The 16,298-nt window shown below is 36.6% G+C and overlaps 1 protein-coding gene across 1 annotated transcript in view; it reads right to left on the bottom strand.

Annotated features, from left to right (window-relative positions):
* Positions 1-13,122: 13,122 nt before the first annotated feature.
* The window catches only part of TTC29 (tetratricopeptide repeat domain 29), a 267,121-nt gene continuing 263,945 nt past the window's right edge, over positions 13,123-16,298 (bottom strand). The window contains exon 10 of the mRNA XM_061191617.1: positions 13,123-13,211. Coding sequence (XP_061047600.1) covers positions 13,123-13,211 — 89 coding nt within the window. The remainder of the gene's footprint in view (positions 13,212-16,298) is intronic.

Here is a 16,298-nt window from a genome sequence, read left to right as displayed (position 1 = left end):
CAGCACTGGAGCTTGCTGGTCATTGACTGGAGCTGGGTCTTAGCATTGAGAAGGATATCTCTGGGAGAGCTCTCGCCGATTGATATTACGTGGGGCTGGGAGGTCTCTGGTGGACCAATATTCAGAACTCAGCTCTCCCACCTCAGAGGCTCTGGCCTGACACCCGGTCAGAGCACCAAGAGCTGTCAGCCATATGGCCAGGTACGTGGGGAGTTTCTTGCCTTTTGGGAAGTCTGAGGTCTTCTGTCAGTGTTCAGTAGGTGTTCTCTAGGAGCTCTTCCACATGTAGATGTATTTTTGATGTGTTTGTGGGGAGGAAGTTGATCTCCATGTCTTACTCCTCCACCATCTTGAAGGTCCTCTTCCTGCTGAGCCCCTGAGCTCACTACCTCTCCCGCCTCAGGAGGTGCTGGGTGTCCCTCTCGGTGCCTCTGCAGCTTATGCCTGAGGAGCTTTCAGGCTTTACTTGAGCATTCCTTTTCCAGACTGGGTCCAGAAACCTTCATTAAATCTTGATTGGGATAGTTTGAGAAGAGGGCAGTGTGTTATCTCATTTGTCACAGGGCAGAGCTAAATTAGACTCCATGTTCTATCTGTTTCTTTGACTTTTTTTCTAAAATTCTACCTTTTAGAAATAACTGTTAACATTTTGTGGAATATCTTTCAGGAATTGCTTCTATGCATATTCAGTAATATAAATGTAAATATAAATGCTAAATTTGTAGTAAATTGTTGCAGCAACAACAGAAAACTAATATACCTAGTATGAAGGTACTATAAGTTATTTGACCAATTACTTATTATTGGGTATTTAGGTTGAATCTTGGTTTGGTTCGTTTGTTCTTATGCCAGCATGAGAAAGGAACTTCAATAAGCAGTTTCGCACCTTCAACATTTCTCACCTGTCTGATTATTTCCTCAGATAAACTCTTAGAGATGAAATTGTAGGGTCAAAAAGTTTTTAAATGCTTTTGGCACCTGCTGTCAAATTGCATTTAGATTACAACCATTTTTTTTTTACCACTTTATTTTACTGAGCATTGGAACACTGGTGATTTTTATTCTTTTAAAATTTTGATCAGATGATAGGCAAAATATTAGGATTACATTTCTGTTTTAATTTGCATTTTTTTGAGCACTAGTGGGTGCAGAACATGTTTTAAAGTTTAGGGGTTAAAAGTGGTGACAAGCTAATTGTTCTCTGATGCAAAATTTATTCACCCTGGTTAATTCTATTAGGTTGTCCAAATAACAATGAAAATGTTTTCTTAAACTACTGAGACAATTCATATTTATATAAACATATATAATATATAATTATATAAAATATAAAGTTATTGTATATATACTCAAAATTTTTGAGATAACAGTATAATCAATTGCAATTTCATGAAGTTTATGGGTATGATTTCATGAAGAAATGCTTATTTCAGATAGAGCTTAAGAAGTTAGAAACAAAAGCAAGAGGTTTGTAAAGCAAAGCAATTTTTAGTGAAGTATTAATTAAAACTAGAGCATTTGAATCTTTTTCTTTCTTTGATTTTCAGTCAATTTGGGTCATTTTTTTAAAAAAATAAGAATCTGTAAATAATTGCATGGCCACATTACTCTCCAGGGCACATTTTATAATTTCTGTGGTACGTGTGTGTGTGTGAGGGTGGTGGGGAGAAGAGATAAATACCAGTTAGTAATAATGATAATATAATACATTCTTTGAAAAAATATCTGGGTAAAGTAACTTTGGAAAGAAGGCACTTAATGCTTTTCACCTTAATGGAAATTATGTTCATTTCTTTTTTCTAAGTACTCCCTATATTTCACCATTAAATGAGGCTCTTGAAAGTCAACCAAATATATCTTCTACATTTCTATATATACCATCATTCCTGTGCAGATATGTTATCACTATCCTATGAGAGGAAAGGAAAGCCCCTAGAAGGGAAGAAGTAAGGGGAGAGAATAAAGATAAAGGGTCCCTTAAAAATTAGATCAGTGCATATCTACACCAGGATACTATCAGTGTTACCTAAAATGTGGGGGAACAAAGATATTTGTTTCCTGTAACTTGGGATACAATTTTTTTTTACCACTTTTAGGGAATCTTATTAGAAAGTATGAAAAACTGAAAAGGCATGATGATGTCATAGCAGTTTTTTAAAGGAGAAACTGAAAGCTCAAGTAATTGTGGTACATTAGGGAATGTTGTATTTTAGGTACTGTCATTTTGATAAAAAAGGAATTCGACAATATTGTAAATACGTATACCTTCTCAGTGAGTGGTCCTCACTGCATTATTTATGGAAGGACCTTTTATAGATAAGAACTAGCATTTGATGCAATTGTGATTTGCATCTGTCATCATAAAACCTTGATTTTGTTTTCAGATTTGTTTTCAGTTTCACAAATAAAAATGACTCAAACTGAAATTTAAGGAGAAACCACCAAAGAAACCTTTTGATTAAATCTATCAGAAGGGATAGCAGTGTGGCTGTTTAGCATTTGATTGTAAATTCTTTTTTCTGTTGACCTTCCCGACAGGTTTACGTTGGATACATCTAATTTCCTAAGTGTTTTCAAAGATGTGGGCATTTTGATTAAAAATATTCCCACAAAACTTTCCAAACATCTTTTTAAGGTATCTTAAAATTAATTTAAGAAGACAGTATAAGAAAATGCTGTTATTACAGAAACAGTTTCAGAGGAAAAAAAGTAAGATGTGTTATTTGGATTTAGAACTTCAAAGCTAGAATTGTTCTTATAAAAGGAAAAAAAAAGTTTTCTCACGGTTAATCTCACTTTTTAAATAGAGTGAGATGAGATGGGGTATTTGAAATGAAAATGGTTAAGGAATCACTTTTACACCATGGTGGCAGAATGTTTTTTGTCTTTAATATTTTTTATTGTTAAACCACCTACACACAATATATAGTCATGTACGTGGAAAATTTTAAACCAATACATGTATAAAATTAAAATTATTCTCCCTTTCCCATTCCCTAGAGATAATCAGAGTTCACACTTCGATTTAGAACATTTAAGAGCTTTTTCTATACACATATAAATATATACGTAACCATGAATACACAGAACTGTATTTAAATAACACTGTGATCAGACCGAATTTACTCCATAGTCATATCCTCTTTGTTTTTGGCTTTGTTTAAAAGTCAGATTTATTGAGTTATAATTTATACAGTAAAATATATCCTCTAGTGTAGAGTTCAGTTACCTTTGAGAAATGTTTATAGTAGTACAACCACCATCACAATCAAAATACAGAACATTCCTATAGGCCCCAAAATTCCCTCATACCCTTTAACAGTCACTTCCTTTTCTCTGCCCCCAGTACTGGCAGCTATTGATCTGACTTCTGTTCTGTACTTTTGTCTTTTTTAGAATGTTATATAAATGGAATTTTTGTGATTGGCTTTTTTCACTTAGCATAATACTTTTGATGTTCATCTTGTTATATTTAGTTGCTTTCATTTTATTGCTGAGTTGTATTTCATTTCATAAATATATTACAATTTGTTTATTTACTCACCATTGATGAACATTTGGTAATTTCATGTTTTTGGCTATTGCGAATAAAATTGCTATAAATATTCATTTACAGGTCTTAGTGAACATGCGTTTTCATTTCTCTTAGGTGATTAAGAGTCGGTTGCTGGTCATATGGTGTATATTTAAATTTATAAGAAATTGCTAAACTCTTTTCCAAAGCAGCTGTACGGTTTTGTGTTTCCATTAGTGATTTTGAGAATTCTAGTTGCTCCAGCATTTGGTATTTTCAGACTCTTTAATTTTAGCCATTTTAGTAGGTGTGTAGTGATAGCTCATTGTGGTTTTAATTTGCATTTCTCTAACAACAAATGGTACTGAGAATCTTTTCATGTGCTTATTTGCTATATGTGTATCTTTGGCAAAATGCCTGTTCAAATCTTTTGCCTATTTCTTAAATCACATTCTTTGTTTTATTACTGAGTTATGAGAATTCTTTATATATACTCAATACAAGTTCTTATCAGATAGGTGTTTTGTAAGTGTTTTCTCCTATTTGTAGGTTTCCTTTACATTTTGTTGATGATTTCATTTGCTGTATAGAAGCTTTTTAGTTTGATGCCATTTGTTTATTTTGCTTTTGTTGCCTTTGCTTTTGGTGTCAATTCCAAAATTATCATCACCAAGACTAATGTCAAGGAGCTCACCCCTTATGTTTTCTTCTAGGAGTTTTATGATTTCCGGTCTTGCATTCAATTTTCAATCCATTTTGAGTTAATTTTTGTGTATGGTGTAAGATAGTGGTCCAGTTTCATTCTTTTGCATGTGACTGTCCAGATTTGCCAATACTACTTATTGGAGTGACTCTCTTTTCCCCACTGTATATTCTTGGCTCTTTTTCATAAGTTAATTGACCATGTATGCGTGTGTTTATTCTGGGCTCTCTATTCAATTCTATTGATCTATGTGTCTGTTTTTATGTCAATACCATATTGTTTTGATTGCTAGAGGCTTGTAATATAGTTTGAAATCAGGAAGTGTGATGCTTCTAGCTTTGTTCTTCTTTCTGAAGATTGCTTTGATTATTTGGGATCTTTTGTGTTTCCATACAAATTTTAGGAGTTTGTTATATTTCTTTGAAAAATGCCAATTGGAATTTTGATTGGGATTGCATTGAATCTGTAGATTGCTTTGGGTAGTATGGACATTTTAACAGTATTGATTCTTCTCATACTGAGCATGGACTATCTTTCCATTTATTTGTGTATTCAATATCTTTCATCAATGTCTTATGGTTTTTAGTGTACAAGTCTTTCACCATCTTGGTTAAATTTATTCTTAGATACTTTATTCTTTTTGATGCAATTGTAAATAGGATTGTTTTCTTAATTTCTCTCTGATAGTTTGTGTATAAAAATGCAACTGATTGTTGTATGTAGATTTTTTATCTTGCAACTTTACTAAATTCATTTATTAGTTCTAACAGTTTTTTGGTGGAGTCTTCAGCGTTTTCTATATATAATACTGTGTCATCTGCAAATAGAGACACTTTTACTTCTTCCTTTCTGATTTGGTTGCCTATTATTTCTTTTTCTTGCTTAATTGCTCTGGGTAGAACTTCCAATACTATGTTGAATCAAAGTGGCAAGAGTGGGCATCCTTGTCTTGGTCCTGATCTTAGGGAAAATCAGCTTTTCACCACTGAGTATGATGTTAGCTGTGGGTTTTTTATAAATGGCCTTTGATATATTGAGGTATGTTCTCTCTATACTCATTTTGTTGAGAGTTCTTATCATGAATGGATGTTGAATTTTGTCAAATGCTTTTTCTGCATTTGTTGAGATGCTCTTATGATTTTTATACTTCATTTTGTTAATGTGGTGTATTATATTTACAGACTGGCAGATGTTGAACCATCCTTGCATCCCTGGAATAAATCCCACTTGACCATGGTATATGATCCTTTTAATATATTGTTGGATTTGGTTGGCTAATATTTTGTTGATGATTAATACATTGTTGTTCAGCAGGCATGTTGGCCTGTAACTTTCTCTTATGTGATGTCCTTGTCTGATTTTGATATCAGGGTAATGGTGGCCTTGTAAAAAAGAGTTTAGCAGTGTTCCTTCCTCTTCTATTTTTAGAAGAGTTTGAGAAGGATTGATATTAATCCTTCTTCAAATGTTTGGTAGATTTCACCAGTGAATCCATCCAGTCCTGGACTTTTGTTTGTTGGGAGCTTTTTGATTACTGAGTCAATCTCCTTACTAGTAATCAGTCTGTTCATATTTTCTATTTCTTCATGATTTGGTCTTGGTAGGTTGTATGTTTATAGGAATTTATCCATTTCTTCTATGTTGCTCAATTTGTTGCCATATAATTGTTCATGGTATTTTCTTATACTGTTTTGTATTCCTGTGGTATCAGTTTTAACATCTATTTTTCATTTCTGATTTTATTTCAGTCCTCTCTCCTTTTTGTTGCTGAGTCTAGCTAAAGCTTTGTATATTTTACCTTAAAAAAATAGACCTTAGTTTGTTCATCTTTTCTATTGTCTCTTTACTCTCTTATTTCTGTTCCAATATTTTAAAATTTCCTTCCTTGTACTAACTTTGGGCTTCATTTGTTCTTATTTTTCTAGTTCCTTGAGGTACAAAGTTAGGTTGTTTATTTGAGATATTTCTTTCTCTAATGTAGGCATTCATCACTGTGAACAACTCTATTCAGACACCTTTTGTTGCATCCTATAAGTTTTGATATGTTGTATTTCCATTTTCATTTGTCTCAAGCTTTTCTTTTTTTTTTTCTTTGACCCATTGGTCATGTTGTTTATGACCCAGTAACATGTTGTTTAATCTCCATATGTTTGTGATTTTTTTCACTTTTCTTCTTGTAATTAATTTCTAATTTATTAAGACTTGTTTTGTGACCTATTATATGCTGTGTGTGCTTGAGAAGAATATATATTCTGTTGTTTTTGGATGAAATGTTCTAGATATGTCTGTTAAGTCCATTTGATCTAACGTGTCATTTAAGGCCAATGTGTCCTTGTTGATTTTCTGTCTGGATGATCTGTCTTTGATGAAAGTGAGGTATTAAAGTCCCCTACTATTATTGTATGCTGTTTATTTCTCCCTTTAGGTCTGTTAATGTTTGCTTTGTATATTTAGATGCTCCTATGTTGGGTGCATAAATATTTACCAATGTTATATCCTCTTGTTGGATTGAACTCTTTATCATTATATTAATGTCCTTGTCTCTTATTACAGTCTTTTGACTTAAAGTTTATTTTGACTGATATAAATATAGTTACCCCAGCTTTCTTTTGATTTCCATTTACATGGAATATCTTTTTCCATCCCTTTACTTTCAGTCCCATTTGTCCTTAAAGCTGAAGAGAATCTCTTGCAGGCATTATGTCTCTGTCTCTCTCTCTGTATATATATATATATATAATATATATATATATAATATATATTATATTATATATATAATATATAATATATATATATAATATATATAATATATATAATATATATATTATATATATATAATATAATATATATTATATATATATATATATATCCATTCAGCCACTCGATGTCTTTTGATTGGGCAATTTAGCCCATTTACAGTTAAAGTAAGTATTGATAGGTAAGGACTTATTACCACTTCAAAAATTGTTTTCTGGAGGTTTTGTAATTCCTTTATTCCTTCTTCTCTTGTTCTCTTCCTTTGTGATTTGATGATTTTCTGTAGTAGTATGCTTAGATTTCTTTCTCTTTCGCTTTTGTGTATCTACTATAGGTTTTTGCTTTGTGGCTACCATGAGGCTTACATAAAACCTCTTACATTTATATCAGTCTATTTTAAGCTAATAACAACTTAAATTCAAAGGCTATTCTCTGTCCTTTTCCCATTAAGTTATCTTTCTCTTTTTCTTCTCCTTTTCTCTTTCTTCTTCTTCTCTTCTTTATTAATCTTTTTAAAATAAATTATTTGTGTTTTATGATCATTAATTCTTTGTCATTTTAAATTCTCCTGCTCTGTCATTGGTATTTTAACTTCGTTTAGTTAACTTTTCACCATATTAATATTTTTAATGTAGTCACATATGTTCTAGTCATTGTTCATTCTGCACCTGACTTTGATTTTTGAATTAGGAAGGCATTCCCCAACCCAAGGTTAGAAACACAGTCCTCTCTGTTGGATCCTGGTTTATTTCTAATTCTATCTGATTAGATGATGTGAGATAGGGAACACAGTCTAGATTTTGTTCCTTAACAGATAACCAGTGGTTTCAGAATGTTTATTATATATGCCATCCTTTCCCAATTGTTTTGAAATATCATCTTCATCATAAACTAAATTTAAATATATAATTTTGGCTGTTTCTGAATGCCCTTTTCTGTTCCATTGATCTATTTTCCTGTTCCTGACTAGCACCACCCTTTTAATTTCATTTATTGTGTTTTCCATCGTTGCTTGGTTCCTCTTTAGTTCTTCTACGTCCTTGTTAAATGTTTCTTGCATTTTGTCTATTCTATTTCCAAGATTTTGGATCATCCTTACTATCATTATTCTGAATTCTTTTTTAGGTAGACTACCTATTTCCTCTTCATTTGTTCAGTCTGGTGTGTTTTGACCCTGCTCCTTCATCTGCTGTGTGTTTTTCTGTCTTCTCATTTTGCTTATCTTACTGTGTTTGGGGTCTCCTTTTCACAGGCTGCAGGTTCGTAGTTCCCGTTGTTTTTGGTATCTGTCTCCAGTGGCTAAGGTTGGTTCACTGGGTTGTGTAGGCTTCCTGGTGGAGGGAACTAGTGCCTGTGTTCTGGTGGATGAGGCTGGATCTTGTCTTTCTGGTGGGCACGTCCACGTCTGGTGGTGTATTTTGGGGTGTCTGTGGCCTTATTATGATTTTAGGCAGCCTCTCTGCTAATGGATGGGGCTGTGTTCCTGTTTTGCTTGTTGTTTGGCATAGGGTGTCCAGCACTGTAGCTTGCTGGTCGTTGAGTGAAGCTGGGTCTTGATGTTGAGATGGAGATCTCTGAGAGATTTTCGCCATTTGGTATTACGTGGAGCTGGGAGGTCTCTTGTGGACCAGTGTCCTGAAGTTGGCTCTCCCACCTCAGAGGCACAGCCCTGATGCCTGGCTGGAGCACCAAGAGCCTTTCATCCACACAGCTCAGAGTAAAAGGGAGAAAAAATAGAAAGAAAGAAAGAAAGAGGATAAAATATAGTGAAGTAAAATAAAGCTATTATAAAGCAAAGCTATACAGACAAAATCTCACCCAGAAGCATATACATATACACTCACAAAAAAAGGAAAAGGGGAAAAATTAATATACCCTGCTCCCAAAGTCCACCTCCTGAATTTGGGATGATTCGTTGTCTATTCAGGTATTCAACAGATGCAGGCACATCAAGTTGTTTGTGGAGTTTTAATCCGCTGCTTCTGAGGCTGCTGGGAGAGATTTCCCTTTCTCTTCTTTGTTCGCACAGCTCCCAGGGTTCAGCTTTGGATTTGGACCCACCTCTGCGTGTAGGTCGCCTGAGGGCGTCTGTTCCCCGCCCAGACAGAACGGGGTTAAAGGAGCAGCTGCTTCGGTGGCTCTGGCTCACTCAGGCCGGGGGGAGGGAGGGATACGGATGAGGGGCGAGCCTGCGGCGGCAGAGGCCGGCGTGACGTTGCACCAGCCCGAGGCGCGCCGTGTGTTCTCCCAGGGAAGTTGTCCCCGGATCACGGGAGCCTGGCCGTGGCGGGCTGCACCGGCTCCCGGGAGGGGCGGTGTGGAGAGTGAGCTGTGCTCTCACACAGGCTTTTTGGTGGCGGCAGCAGCAGCCTCAGTGTCTCATGCCCGTCTCTGGGGTCCGCGCTGATCGCCGCGGCTCGCGCCCGTCTCTGGAGTTCGTTTAGGCGGCGCTCTGAATCCCCTCTCCTTGCGCACCAGGAAACAAAGAGGCAAGAAAAAGTCTCTTGGCTCTTCGGCAGCTGCAGACTTTTTCCCCGACTCCCTCCCCGCTAGCTGTGGTGCACTAACCCCTTCAGGCTGTGTTCACGCTGCCAACCCCAGTCCTCTCCCTGCGATCCGACCGAAGCCCGAGCCTCAGCTCCCAGCCCCCGCCCGCCCCGGCGGCTGAGCAGACAAGCCTCTCGGGCTGGTGAGTGCTGCTCGGCGCCGAGCCTCCGTGCAGGAGTCTCTCCGCTTTGCCCTCCGCACCCCTGTGGCTGCGCTCTCCTCCGTGGCTCCGAAGCTTCCCCCCTCCGCCACCCGCAGTCTCTGCCCACGAAGGGGCTTCCTAGTGTGTGGAAACCTTTCCTCCTTCAGGGCTCCCTCCCACAGGTGCAGGTCCCGTCCCTATTCTTTTGTCTCTGTTATTTCTTTTTTCTTTTGCCCTACCCAAGTACGTGGGGAGTTTCTTGCCTTTTGGGAGGTCTGACGTTTTCTGCCAGCGTTCAGTGGGTGTTCTGTAGGAGCAGTTCCACGTGTAGATGTATTTCTAATGTATCTGTGGGAAGGAAGGTGATCTCCGCGTCTTACTCTTCCGCCATCTTATTCTCCACCCTCAGCACCACCCTTTTAAATGACTGTTTCTAGCTAAACCAGGAAATTTCTGGAAAAAAGAGACCTGGTGATCACCAGAGAAGGTGTTAAAAGATAAACTGAGGCATTAAAAAAAGATTAAAACCCAATGTGAATCAGGCAGTAGTGCCAAACTGGAAATGGTTAGGAACACCACTTATAGGAGGTAGGGGCAAGACTTTTATAAAAGCAAGGAAATTATTTGATTAGCTATAGCTTAAGCAGTTGTCTTATTTGGGAAACCATAGTTGGCTGCTTGTGACTGATTGTCTTTAATTTTGATTTCTTAACCTTGAGGCAATTACAGGCTTAGGTTTTAGCTTATTTACATAGGCCACCAAGGCATTAGAACCACCTCAGTCCAATGGCCTCCTTGTTTGTTAATTTAACAAAGATGTGTTCTCAGAAAACCTCCTTAACCAATTTATTTCTCTGTCTCAATATTTTGTAAGGCTTGATGGAGACATCTGGGGTTTCCTTAAAGAGATAAACACACTTTAATTCTACTTTTTGGGCAAAACAAAACATAGAAGTCTGTGGGAATGGCAAAAAAAAAAAAATAATTCAGGAATCAGAGATGCTGTGGAAATTGGGTTTATTGATTCAATAAACAACAAAGGATAATTCTTCTATTTTTCCACTTACCTCATCTACAGTTTTTGGTATTTGCACTGAATCATCACCTTGAGCAGAGTGTGGATGCATCACTATTATGTGAAAGCAGTATGACTCCACACTGCAGTGTTCTAGGGTTAGTCCCCAAACTTTAATCACGAGGAATTAAAAAGAACCAAAATTAAAGTGTATATTGACTAAGGTTAAGTGGGAGTAAAAGTCTTTATTTTTGGTAAAGAATTTCATTTATGGATTCCCCTAGACCTGCAAATCTCTAGAAATTATACATATAATTATTTCAGCTATGTCCTCTCATTTTGTAAGTCACATTAGGGCAGGGGCCTAAGACTGAAGGATTTTCATAGTCTTTTAAAATTGGTATGGATACATTATATACTATCAGCTAAAAGTATCATAAAATATACTTTTACACAGTGTAATGTTGTAATAAGAAATATATATGTGGTCTTCCTCTCTGGTTTCTGGCACAGAACTCCTAATATTATATGATAAATTAATATTTGTTTTTTGTCCCTGGCACTTTAAACAACTCTGGAGAGATGAATAAAGGCGAAAGGAGCATGTTTTGTCATTAATAACAAGACATTTTCAACCACACCTTGGTTTATTTTAATAAAGTGACTTTTTTGGAAAGCCCATAAAATGAGGGGCTAGTGGTCAGGGGAGTCAACCATGTGACTAGAGGGTTGAAACTTTCCACCCTATGTCCTGACCTCTGGGGAGAGAGAGGCTGGAGGTTGAGTTAATCACTAATTGTCAATGATTTAACCAATCATATCTAGGTAATAAAGCCTCCATAAAAAACAACTGAAAGGATTTGGGGAGCATCTATGTTGGTGAATGAACTGAGGTGCTCAGAGGGAGATACACCCTGGGAGGGCATGGAAGCCCTGTTCCCCTTACCCCATGCCTTGCCCTATACTTCTATTTTTCTATTCATCTATATCTTTTATTATACTCTTTATAATAAACTGGCAAGTGTAAGTATCTTCTTCCCTGAGTTCTGTGAGTTGTTATAGTAAATTATTGAAGCTGAGAAGGGGGTTGTGGGAATCCTCAGTTCTAGCCAGCTCAGCCAGAAGTACAGGTGACAAGCTGGGGCTTGCAATTGGCATATGAAGTGGGGGACAGTCTTACGGACCTGATCCCTTAATCTGTGGTCTGTGCCAACTCCTGGCAGTTAGTGTCAGAATTAAGTTAAATTGTAAGACACCCAGTCAGTGTCTGCTGAGAACTGGAGTGGAAAAACTCACACATTTGGTGTCAGAAGTGGGGCAAATAGAGGAAACGAGTTTTCCTTTACCTGGGTGAAGCAGACTGTTTTGAGCAGTACTTATCAGTATGATAGTCTCTATTGGTTACAATCCTTTTACATATGTTGAAAAGGTTCCCAGGAATTTTAGTAAATCTTTTCCTACCTTTATTCAGCATAGACTTCCTTAAGTTTAAAACAATCTTCTCATTAGACACAACCAAATTTTGATTCTATAATAGCATTATTTCTATTGCTTCTCAGCCTTTTGGCTAAGATCAAGTGTAATAGCACTATTTCTGGTAGAATAATGGATAAGAGGAAAATTTTACAGTTTAGCTTATGGATAATTATTGATATTTCTAAGCATTTGGGATATATTTAATTTTCATGGATTTAGATGTTTTAGACTAAATTTGTAATAGCAAATTATAATACAAAATCCAATGAAAATGTAGTCATAGTTTTATTATAACTCTATTATTTGTAACATACTCATATTACAGGTATTGAAGACTGAAGTGATATGATAAATTACTTCTTGATTTGTTGTTGAGTCAAAAGTTGGTTTAAGTCTCATTTTTTTTGATTATCTGGAAATCTGAAATAAAATAAATTATAAAATTAAATTTTATATTGGACTAGAAAGCCAAAAAAAAAAAAAAAACACCAAGAAACCTTGCTTTTAAGACATTGCAATTGACCTTGAATAACATGGTTTTGAACTGTGGGAGTCCACTTATATGCAGACTTTTTTCAATAGTAAATACTACAGTACCATACAATCAGTGGCTGGTTGAATCTGCAAATGCAGAGCCGAGGATATGGAGAAAAATATGTATACGGAGGGCTAACTATAGGTTATATGCATATTTTTGACTGTGGGGAGGGTTGGCATCCCTAACCTTCATGTTGTTCAAGGGTCGACTGGATTTTGTATTCTGTAATTTTTAGACATAGCTTAAAAGATTAAAAGTACTTAACCTTATGTATTATTTAAAAGTACCTCTATGATTTCTTTCTCTCTTTCTTTTTTTAACCAGTGTTTCAGTAGTAGCTTATCAAGTGTTAGATGAAGTTACCTTTTTTGTGTTTGGAGAATTACATTATACTTAGTATCTTGCATAATGTGGATACTTAATAGAAAGTTTAACTTGATTTATCATACCCACTGAGGTCCTCTTCCGAAAAATCTGAGGTTTGATATAAACTTTCCATTGTGGATCTTCTAGACCCTCCTAAAGAAAAAAAGATGTATATATTTAATGGTTTATCACAAATACAGTTTACAGTTCTTTTGAGTTTGAATGTGGGAATCTCTTTTCAGGGGTATCTACCCTTATCACCTGTATGACAAAAGTTTATGTATCACTTGTATCACCAGTGCAGATTATATCGGTCAAAGATGGCCACAATGATATCTCTCACTCTACACGTTCCTCAAAACTATGACCTTGCCACTTCCCCTTCAAAAGGTGGAATCCAATTCTCCTCCTCTTGAAACTGGGCTAGGCATAGTACTATTTTGTAATCAATAGAATGTGGAGGAAGTGACTGCATGACTTCCAAACCTAGATAAGAAGAGGCTACGCTGCTTCCACCTGGTTCTCTTAGGATGCTTGCTTTGGAGGAAGCCAGTCGCCATATAAAAAGTCCTACCACCCTGAGATTGCCATCCTGGTGAGGCCATGTACAGATGCTCCAGTTGACAGTCCCAGTTGAGCCCAGCCTTCTAGCCATCCCGCCAAAGCTCCACTCTGTGAGTAAAACTTTCTTGGATCCTTCAGATCAACCCATCTGTCAGTTGAGTATTATCATTGGGTAACCTCAATGGATGTCTAGCCAAGCCAGGTTCGAATTCCTAACTCACAGAATTCTTGTGATATATGAAATGGCAAATGGAACAGCCACTGTTTGGAGATAAGATGACTTGTTAAAGCAAAACTCTGAAGGACAATTAATTTAGAGAGCAATATAAAGTATCCAAATAATCAAATAAGATATGGGAAATTTAGACATAAACAGAAATATTAATTTATTATTTAACTTTCATATCTGCCCTTCTACTTTTTTTTTTTTAACATCTTTATTGGAGTGTAATTGCTTTACAATGGTGTGTTAGTTTCTGCTTTATAACAAAGTGAATCAACTGTACAAATACATATATCCCCATATCTCCTCCCTCTTGTATCTCCCTCCCACTCTCCCTATCCCACCCCTCTAGGTGGTCACAAAGCACTGAGCTGATCTCCCTGTGCTATGCGGCTGCTTCCCATTAGCTATCTATTTTACATTTGGTAGTATATATAAGTCCATGCCACTCTCTCACTTCGTCCCAGGTTACCCTTCCTCCTCCCCGTGTCCTCAAGTCCATTCTCTATGTCTGCATCTTTATTCCTGTCCTGCTCCTAGGTTCTTCAGGACCACGGTTTTTTTTTTTTTTTAGATTCCATATATATGTGTTAGCATTTGCTATTTGTTTTTCTCTTTCTGACTTACTTTACTCTGTATGACAGACTCTATGTCCATCCACCTCATTACAAATAACTCAATTTCATTTCTTTTTATGGCTGAGTAATATTCCATTGTATATATGGGCCACATCTTCTTTATCCATTCATCTATCAATGGACATTTAGGTTGTTTCCATGTCCTGCCTATTGTAAATAGAGCTGCAATGACAATTTGGTACATGACCCTTTTTGAATTATGGTTTTCTCAGGGTATATGTCCAGTAGTGGGATTGCTGGGTAATATGGCAGTTCTATTTTTAGTTTTCTAAGGAACCTCCATAAAGTTCTCCATAGTGGCTGTATCAATTTACACTCCCACCAAGAGTGCAAGAGTGTTCCCTTTTCTCCACACCCACTCCAGCATTTATTGTTTGTAGATTTTTTGAAGATGGCCATTCTGACCGGTGTGAGGTGATACCTCATTGTAGTTTTGATTTGCATTTCTCTAATGATTAATGATGTTGAGCAATATTTCATGTGTTTGTTGGCAATCTGTATATCTTCTTTGGAGAAATGTCTATTTAGGTCTTCTGCCCATTTTTGGATTGGGTTGTTTGTTTTTTTGATATTGAGCTACATGAGCTGCTTGTAAATTTTGGAGATTAATGCTTTGTCAATTGCTTCATTTGAAAATATTTTCACCCATTCTGAGGGTTGTCTTTTCGTTTTGCTTATGTTTCCCTTTGCTGTGCAAAAGCTTTTGTTTCATTACGTCCCATGTGTTTATTTTTGTTTTTATTTCCATTTCTCTAGGAGGTGGGTCAAAAAGGATCTTGCTGTGATTTATGTCATAGAGTGTTCTGCCTGTGTTTTCCTCTAAGAGTTTTCTACTGTCTGGCCTAACATTTAGGTCTTTAATCCATTTTGAGTTTATTTTTGTGTATAGTGTTAGGGAGTGTTCTAATGTCATTCTTTTACATGTGGCTGTCCAGTTTTCCCAGCACCACTTATCGAAGAGGTTGTCTTTTCTCCATTGTATATTCTTGCCTCCTTTATCAAAGATAAGGTGACCATATGTGCGTGGGTTTATCTCTGGGCTTTCTATCCTGTTCCATTGATTTACATTTCTGTTTTTGTGCCATGACCATACAGTCTTGATTACTATAGCTTTGTAGTATAGTCTGAAGTCAGGGAGCCTGATTCCTCCAGTTCCATTTTTCTTTCTCAAGATTGGTTTGGCTATTGAGGGCTGTGGCTAAAACTTCCAAAACTATGTTGAATAATAGTGGTGAGAGTGGGCAACCTTGTCTTGTTCCTGATCTTAGTGGAAATGATTTCAGTTTTTCACCATTGAGAACGATGTTGGCTGTGGGTCTGTCATATATGACCTTTATTATGTTGAGGTAAGTTTCCTCTATGCCTACCTTCTGGAGGATTTTTATCATAAATGAGTGTTGAATTTTGTCAAAAGCTTTTTTTGAATCCATTAAGATGATCATATGGTTTTTATCCTTCAATTTGTTAATATGGTGTATCACATTGATTGATTTGCATATATTGAAGAATCCTTGCATTCCTGGGATAAACCCCACTTGATCATGGTGTATGATACTTGTAATGTGCTGTTGGATTCTGTTTGCTAGTATTTTGTTGAGGATTTTTACAACTATGTTCATCAGGGATATTGCCCTGTAGTTTTCTTTCTTTGTGACATCTATGTCTGGTTTTGGCATCAGGGTGATGGTGGTCTTATAGAATGAGTTTGGGAGTGTTCCTCTGTCAGCTCTATTTTGGAAGAGTTTGAGAAAGATAGGTGTTAGCTCTTCTCAAATGTTTGATAGAATTCGCTGGTGTGGCTGCCTGGTCCTGGGC

Source organism: Eubalaena glacialis, chromosome 5, assembly GCF_028564815.1.
Source record: "Eubalaena glacialis isolate mEubGla1 chromosome 5, mEubGla1.1.hap2.+ XY, whole genome shotgun sequence".
Taxonomy (NCBI): domain Eukaryota; kingdom Metazoa; phylum Chordata; class Mammalia; order Artiodactyla; family Balaenidae; genus Eubalaena; species Eubalaena glacialis.
This window is presented reverse-complemented; position numbering and strand designations above follow the sequence as displayed.